This window comes from Alligator mississippiensis, chromosome 13, assembly GCF_030867095.1.
Source record: "Alligator mississippiensis isolate rAllMis1 chromosome 13, rAllMis1, whole genome shotgun sequence".
NCBI classification, from domain to species: domain Eukaryota; kingdom Metazoa; phylum Chordata; order Crocodylia; family Alligatoridae; genus Alligator; species Alligator mississippiensis.
Genome location: NC_081836.1, coordinates 27,020,937 through 27,029,771, shown reverse-complemented (window position 1 = coordinate 27,029,771; position 8,835 = coordinate 27,020,937). Strand labels below are relative to the sequence as shown.

Sequence of the window (8,835 nt, the reverse complement as noted above, 5' to 3'; positions counted from 1 at the left end):
CAGAAAAAATCACACTATACAATGAGAATGTTACTTCTAGCCTTAAAATCTACTACCATATTTCATGGTCTATAGACTGACACAGTGTATGAGTCAACCCCATTTTTCTGATCCAAATATTTAGGAATTTAATAGATCCAGTGTATAAGTCAACCTAACTTTTTGGATCAGAAATATGGGGTTGACTTGTACTGGTGCCTGTGCACCCTCACTGCAGACCAGGCACTAGCGGGGTGGACACATGCCACAGTGCTGCTCATAGGGGATGGGGCCAGGCTTGGCACTCGGCTGATGCGGCCCCATCCCCTGCGAGCAGTGCTGCCTGGGCTGCGACAGCTGAGCGCAGAGCCCAGCACTGCTCACAAGGGACAGTGATACAACGTATAAGTTGAGGTTGAATTTTAAGAGTTAAAAATTGGGCTTCAAAACTTGACTTAATACACTTTGAAATATGGTAATCTATTTTTCAGTATTCCCTGAAAACCCATTACTGTAGAATTTGAAAGTCCCACTTACTAGGATTTGCAAAGCGCTGGCCATAGGTGATTCAAACTCTATCTCTGAGATCTTTGCCTTTCCTTCCTCTACTCAATGTGGGGTGGGTCTTGTGTGTATGTATTTTTCTCTGTTGCTTTGATTGTAGCTCCCACTGTGAAAATTCCTCATCTTTAGTCGCTTCAGGAAGGATCCTCCAAAAGACTGGAGTAAGGGAGTAGCTTCCTACCCTTGTGGAACCTGTCCTAAGACCTCAGTTTTGTTTCTCATCTGATTACTTCCACAGTGATTGAATAAAAGGACCTACAGAACTAGCTATAGTCAGGTAGAGTATATGAAGGTGCTGTACAAGCTTTCCTTGTGCAGCTCTGCCAGCACATCCCAATCCAGTTTCCTAAGGTTATGTTTCCACCATCTCTGACCATGCTAGGAAGCCCTGCCATGGAAATACCCCGTCTACTAATTCCTAGCCTGCATCTAATGAAAGAATGTAATGTCACTGCTTTAAGAGCAATGCACATGGGCCAATAAGCATACCTGAGACTGACAATGGCGTTAGACATCAATAAGGGTGCACCTAACAGTGGTCATATTATCTCTTTTCAGCATTTGGAGTGGAAGGAATGGGAGAAAGGGGGCAGGGGGAGTTTCCATGGTGGTGCTCCCTTGCACGGTTCCCAGCAGAGTAATTCAGGGAGCATAAGCATGATGTGAAGGGATCAGGAATATATTAGAATCGAAATGATGACAGAAAAACTCTTCTCTCTTCCTTGACCAAAAATATTGCTGTACAACTATATAATCACTGTAAAACTAGATGTCTATCTCATAAAAACAGACTTAGGACCAGATCCTATTTCATTTTTCAAGCATATAAGTGGACTTAAGTGTCTAAGTGCAATTCTATCCACTCTGTTCAAGATAGTAAAGATTCATTAATGCATCTACTCTTGTAAAACACCATCATCTGACCCTTAATACTGAGTCACAAAAAAAAGCAGTGAGGAGGATGAAGAAACACACACCTTTTGATTTAACAGTTTTTCAGGGACTTGAGCTGGGTGGAATGGGTTTTTATTTAGGCATCTAAATCTGCTTATGGTGCCTAATCAATGGAATAGAATCTGGCCCTTAGTATCAGAAAAACAAATAAATTACAACCACTCTATGGTACCAGAGCCAGGGGAGGGAGAGTTTCTTGGCAGCTAGAGCAGAAATTGTTTGGTTCACAGATGATGAAGGCTCCAGCAGGAGACAGAGGTCATGAACTCTGTGAGCTGTCAGATTAGGTGTGTATATATATGTGCACAGCATACCTCATTAGCTGTGGCTGGTTTTGAGCCTTCCTGTTACTGCTGATGACCTGGAGGTGCTCTAACCGGTGCCCCAATTGTTCGCAAGTTGAGAGTTTGCTCCATATGAAAGATAAAGGCCAAAACTTCAGCACTCTGCAAAAAAACAAGGGAAATGAATGTCTCCTGGTTAATTTTGGCTTTGAAGCACATTGTATGATATTCAGGCAAATTCCCGTGCAAGACGTTTCAGGTAATGGCAAGATTCTGTACACATATAAATAATATGAATGCAGACAAAATGTAATAAATATTAGAGATAAATTCCCTCAAGCATTAGAAAGACAGGGAATGTGGAATGAAAGTGGTCTTTCCAAAGAAAGATATTCATACTCTGTCCCCATACAGATGCCAGTCTCACAGCTTCCTGTGTGTACCTCTATAGCAGTATATCAAACTTATTCTCCAGAAGAAAGAAATCCCATTTTTAACTATAGTCTGTAAGTCAGGGTGTTCAGTTAGGGTTGCACATTATTCTTAGTCCACAACAAGTCTTCTATTCATGTCCAGCAGAGGTCTGTACAGATATCAATGCTGCAAATGGTTTTTGTGTTGTAATTAAACTTTTAAACTGAGAAGGGTTTGGGGGTGGGGAGGGAGGGAGGGACTGCCCTGCCCTCCCCCCCCCGACAAACCCAAGCTGGGGTCTGGGGCCAAGTAGTGGGGTTAAACTTGCCTTCCCCCAAGTACAGAGCTGCCCTGCTAAAAACTTACTGCTGGCTGCGACTGTGGACTACAAATCCCGGAGGCACCTGGAAGCAGGAAGAGGAAGTGATAAACAACTCTGCAGAGTCCAGCTGCTGTGATTCTGGACTGCAAATCCCACAGACCATGGGGGCAGCAGGAAGAGGAAACAAACACACAGTCCCTGCTGGCTACCTATCAGAGAGCTGTGCTGTAGCACCCAGCAGCTTCTGGCCTGAGCCACTGCAGGCACGTAGCTGCATTTCCTGAATCAAAAGTGAGTGTCTGTCTAGTTGTTTCAAAACTTAATCTCTGCATCTTAGACTAACCTGCAAAGATTGAATCAATTCAGCCTTGGGCTTTTTGACTGTCTGTGCTTAGCCCAAGACCAGAGCCTAGTGAAAACAATGGCTGAAAAGCACGCAGGGATGGCTGTTCTCCAGCTAGGGAGCAGGAGGGAAGGATTCTTTGCCTGTCATTCAGGTTCCAGAGGGTCCCAAGGATAGCTGAATGGACAGAAGATAGCTGTCTGGCTATCTACCCCACTCTTCCCCCACCGCTTCCCTTGATAAGGGGAAGCAGAGCACTGTGGGATGCCAGAGAACCAAGCAACTCCCTGTTGGGCCTCATGGCTGAAGACTACCACTGCTGCATGCCATTGTGGTGACTCTGAAGTGCTGCTCCAGCTGAGGGCATGGTTAGGGCAGCATAACTGTATAGCACTGAGGCACCCTGAGTTGGAAGCACCATAAACTGGAGTGGGATTCAGAGTGCTTCAGATGCATGTCTATCCATAGCTTTAGTGGTATAATCTTGTAACATACTGTACTTGGGATTCTGTGAGGACTAAACTTAGATCCCAACATAAGCAGTATGACTCCTTTACAAAAGCTAACAGAAGTTTCCCTATTAAGGGCAAGGGGACTGCTTCATTTATACCTGCTTCTTACTTATCTCATGGAACACTTTGCTTATCTCTTCCCAGTCTCTTGCCATGCTTATGTCAGTTTCACTTAGTTTGCATACATACCACATCTATGCACATTATTTTACTTTGCTTTTGAATTTACACTATCATTTATGGTTCTTTGGATGAATCTTTTATTACACCAACTTAAATAGTTGGAAAAAAAAATTTAGCAAGCTTTCGGGTTTAAAAACCTTTTGTCAGTCTGAGGAAGCCTCTGCAGTTGGTGTGTTATCTTCCTGGACAGAATGAATAGTAAAGAAGCCAGAGGCTTGGGATGGTATGCATGCAAGACGGGCAGTCAGTGAAGATGTAAATTGAGAAGTCAGTGGGTGAGAGACAGGCTGGGTTGGGGGCAGAAGGGGGATTGATGTAGCAGTTAAAAAGTGGAGAGCTACCTGGGGAGTCAGATGTCAGGCAGGTTATAATGTATCATAAATCCAATGTCTAGATTTAGTCTATGATTTTTTGTATCCAGGAGGTTGATGAAGTGAAGTTCATAGGCTCCTCTCTGAGAAGCGTTCTGTAAGTTAGCTTTGAGGATTAGAACTGAGAGACTGGAGAGAGAGTGGTTTTCTTGTGAGAAATGTGCCCCCACAGGTAATAGGGTATTCTTGTCTTTGATAGATTTCCAGTGTGTGCTCATTTTGGTGCGCAGTTGTTGTTTGGTCTCTCCTGTGTATTTTCCATCAGGGCATTTGGGGCATTGGATGAGATGTATTACATTTCTGGAGGTGCAAGTATAAGATGCAGGAATGGTGATGGCTCTGTTGCAGGGTGTAGTAATTGTAGGGGTGGTAGAGATGTGTTAGCAGGTTTTTCATTTCTTATCATGGCATGGTCTGGATCCATTTGGTGTCTTCTGGGCCTTAGGAAAAGTTTGCTTCTAGTGATGAGGTTAGCAAGGTTCGGTGCTTGTTTGAAGGCTAGGATGGGTGGTTCTGGGAAGATCTCTTTAAGAATAGGGTCTCTTTCTAGTATGGGTTGAAATTGTTTGAGGATTTTCCATATAGGTTTGAGGGAAGGGAGATATGTCAAAACCAGCGGTGTGTGATTTGTGGGGGGGTTTCTTTTGTACTGCAGCAATTCTTCATGTGGTATCCAGGCGGCTCTTTCAAATGTGCGATTCATCTCTCTGGAGGAGTGTCCTTGTTGGGTGAAAGCCTTTTTAAGATTGGTGAGGTGGCATTTTACATTTTCACTGCCTGCCTGTCTTGCATGCATACCAGCCCAGCCTCTGGCTTCTTTACTATTCATTCCATCCAGGAAAAACACACACCAACAGCAGAGGCTTCCTTAGCCTGACGAAGGGTTTTTAAGCCTGAAAGCTTCCTAAAAATTTTTTTCCCAACAATTTAAGTTGATCTAATAAAAGATATCAGATTCACCCAAAGAACCCTGTCTCCCTATGTCCTTAGACCAATGTGGCTACAACATACACCCCACTATCATTTATATCACTAGTGAATTTAGCCCAGAGACTTTCATGAGACTTACAGATGCTTCCTCTGAACTTCATTTAGCTGAATTTTGCCTGTGGTTTGGAAATACAATTATGTATTTATGACTGGGCAGGATAAGATGCAGACTAGGTTCGTGCTGCAATTTATGTATCAACCTAGCCATACAAATCAAATCCACAAATTGTGTGGTTGGCATTAAACCATGGGTGCCCCTCAGGGCCTCTTCAGCTACACTTCACAGAGGGTTTGTCAATTGAAAATCCAAAGCCCTGAAGGTCCCCACTGATTCAGATTTTTGATGCATCAGTTTTGAATTCAGTGCTGCACACTGTGAACCAGTCTCTTTAATTCAGAGCCTTTGAGTTACTCACCTCTTCACTTCAGCCACCCACCTCACAGCCAAATTATTGCACTGCTGTTCCACTGGCCTGTCAGGAAGTAACATCCAAAGTGACAGAAGAAAGAACACGTGTTGAGGGGGAGGAGGAACAGCGGGTTGTCACACTGGCTACTGATCCTGAAGACTCGGGTTCACACATTTGTTGAGGCACTAGTGGAGATGAGTTTTCTTTTGTGATCATGGTCTCAAACTATGGACTGAGGAACCTTTGCTGAAGTTGAGAATCCTGTTATACAAGCAGGGGAGTAGCAATGGAAGGTCTCTCATTAGAAGGTTGTCCACCAAAGGCTAAAGACGAGGAAGCACTGTTCCAGTCAACATCTGCCACCTCTTCCAAATTCAAGTAGAAGACAGCAGGTTTGGGGGTTGGAAATCTCCATTACCTGAATCAATCCCCCCTTCCCTTTTCCCCTGCTCCTCACTAGTTTAAAAGGGTGGTGGTGAAGAGATTGATACCAAATAGCAGGAATAGGCAATTTTGAAAGTTGTTTTCTTTTCTGAATCATAAACGAAAGATATCTTAATGGGCCTTCAATATGAAATACCACAACTGAACATTAGACAACATTAATACCACATCTAACCTGGGACAGCACCCCGCCACCTCACCAGCAGCAGCAAAGAGGTAATAATGAATATACAGATTTCTAGTGGCTGGGTGTCCAACCAGCTGTAGCCACTGTTGAAGAGAAGCCCAGCACTGGAACAGCAACAGGCATGCTTCAAATGTTGTTTCATGAAAATCTGTGCAATGCCTCTTTGTATTATCCCAAACTTTCCTCCTTTTCTTTGTACTAAATGTCATGAAACCCAAGCTCCATCCCACATTCCCAGCCAAAAGAAATAACCTCCAAAATATATTGAGAACAGACGCATAGAGAAAGAGCTCAATTAAGTGGTTGCAGGATTCATCACAGAAATTTCCATTTGTAATAACATCCAAGCAAGAAAGCCAAAAAAGCATTTCTTCTGTAGTGTATTATCCCTGCAACGCATGGCAAGTTGCCACAAATGCTTCCATTTGTTTATCAGGCTTACAGTACATGGAATGACTTCTTAAAATGTACCAGAAAACACTTCTAAATGGCTTTTATATCATTACATTACTTAAACAGACAAGTACACAGCAGTAGATGTAGAGTAAATGTCTGGGGCCTCTCCAAATGTAAGCAATTTCAGCTGCAATCAAATGCCCTCCACATAGTGAAATTATGATTTTTCCAATCCAGATCATTTGTTCCAAGAGCGGGGGTGGCCCCTCAGAATCTGGATGAGAAGCCATCTCTCTGAATCTGGACTGCACACAAGTGTTAAAGCTCCATTAACTAGATTATCTTGGCAGCCTTGTTGCTCTCTGCTACAATTCCAGGAAAACAACCTCCCATCTGGATGAGGCATTGGAGGGGTCAGAGGATGTCAGGAGGAGGCCATTACACAGCTTATTTTTAAAAAAGGAGTGTGTAGAGTTGCCTGCCACAATATTAAATAATTCTAATGCTTCTGGTGATGCACAGGGGATCTTTCAATTGTAATGGAAGTTGTGCCCAAGAATCCCTCAAAATCAAGTTGCAATTACCACCTCTAAGCACAGGGTGGTGGTGAAGAGATGCCTATATTTCAGATCAATGTAGTTTTTATAGACTACATGGGCATTTTTAAGTCTCCTTCACTACATCCAGGTAATGTTGTTGACCAGGCAACCCAGTTTATTTTCTGAGATGATTACCCCCTCCTGTTTTCTAGTTGCATATACAGGCAGGGTGCTTAGAATGGAAATATGAAATAACCCCTAAAGTTGGGCAGATACTAAATTTGATTTTCTAAATTTGATTTTAGCCCACAAGAGGCTGAGAAGTGATCCTCCAGTTCATCAGAACTAATAATTCCTCATACCCCACTCACTCCACAAAATTTGAAACAAGGAAAACAAGGAAACTTGATCTTAGTTAGCACAAAGGGAAGATGCAAATGTTAGAACTGAGAGGCCTTCCCAGAAACACACAGAAGGCCCTGCTCATTAAACCCGAGAACTGTTAGTTCATACATCCCAGCTGATTTAATCTCTTTCCATCAAGTTAAACTTGAAATACCTTATATGCAGTATATGATGTCCATCTTTTAAAGTGCAAGCAGAAGCTCTCTCAGCACCTTTCAGCCACAGCGAGTGCCACTTTAAGAAGCTCAGGCAGGGAAAACTCCCCATTTGACTCTCCACCTGATTCTGTCCCCAAAGAGCTAAGTGATTCCCAGAAGCAATTACCCCAGGTAACTGCTTCTTTCAGAAGCTGTTTCCAAATTGCAGTTTACCTGAAGTAAATTTTATGTATAAGACATAAAACACCAACATCATTTTATTGTGCTTAGGGTCTGGCTACAATGGGCTTTGGAGGGGTGGACAGTAGGGCTGTGTGAAGCTTTGGGTGTTGATTCGATTTGGAGGAGATGCGGCCCGATTCAGTGACTGAATCTCCAAATCTGAATCGAATAAAGGGACCAATAAAAAGGTCTGAATCAATCTGAAGCTCTCCAAATCTTTGAAAAAGATTCGGAGAGCTTTGATGATTTGGGCAGTCCTCAGTGGCTGCAACATGGAGCTGGCGCTGGACTTGGAGCTGGTAAGTAGGGGCTGGAGGAGTGGGGAGGGGACCATGGGGGGATCCCTGCCAGGCTCCATCCCCTGCCTGCTCCCCCAGCCCTCCTCCATGGCTGCCCTGCCCGCCCCAGCTCCCGGTGCTTTGAAAAAAAGCCCTGACTCACTGGGTGCTGCTGGGAGGGGGGGTGATTTCTGCTGCCCCCCACTGCCCCACACTGCATGGCGGGGCTCTGTATGAGCCCCCCGCCCCCTCTCCCAGCCCCCCCATGGCTGCCCCGCCTGCCCCAGCTCCGGCTCTTTAAGAAAGAAGAAAAAAACCCCGGGACTCACCAGCTCCTGCAGCAGCCTCAGGGCTTTGGGGAGCTCATAGAAGAGCCCCCAACATGGCACTGGGCAGCAGGGATTGCCCCTTGCCAGGCAGGAACCAGTGAGTCTGGGGTTTTTTTGGAGTTTTTTTCTTAAAGGGCCATGGCAGGCGGGGCATCCATTGGGGAGGTTGGGAAAGTGGTGGGGGGGTGGTCAGGAGGCTCGTGCAGAGCGCCCCCCATGCAGCGTGGGGCAGTGGGGGGCAGCAGGAAGCACCTCCCCACCCGGTGGCACCCAGTGAGTCAGAGCTTTTTTTTTTTCAAAGTGCCGGGAGCTGGGGCAGGTGGGGCAGCCATTGCCAGGGTTGGAATAGTGGGCGGGGGGTGGGCCTGCATGATTCGGAGATTCGGCACTAGGTGAATCTCCAAATCAGATTCAGCCGAATCGATTTGGGACAGTGATTCAAATCACCAAATTGAATCGCTATCCCTCAAATTGGCCGAATCCAAATCTGAAGCGAACACTAGCTGCTTCGCACAGGCCTAGTGGACAGCCCACAGAGTGCCCTCTGGCCT

At 44.9% G+C, this 8,835-nt stretch overlaps 1 protein-coding gene across 3 annotated transcripts in view; it reads right to left on the bottom strand.

Moving 5' to 3' along the window:
- PIGQ (phosphatidylinositol glycan anchor biosynthesis class Q) overlaps positions 1 to 8,835 on the bottom strand; it is a 61,194-nt gene that overhangs the window by 31,010 nt on the left and 21,349 nt on the right. For all 3 annotated transcript variants that reach the window (XM_019493062.2, XM_019493061.2, XM_014597442.3), the window contains exon 3: positions 1,812 to 1,943. In XM_019493062.2, coding sequence (XP_019348607.1) covers positions 1,812 to 1,943 — 132 coding nt within the window. The remainder of the gene's footprint in view (positions 1 to 1,811; positions 1,944 to 8,835) is intronic.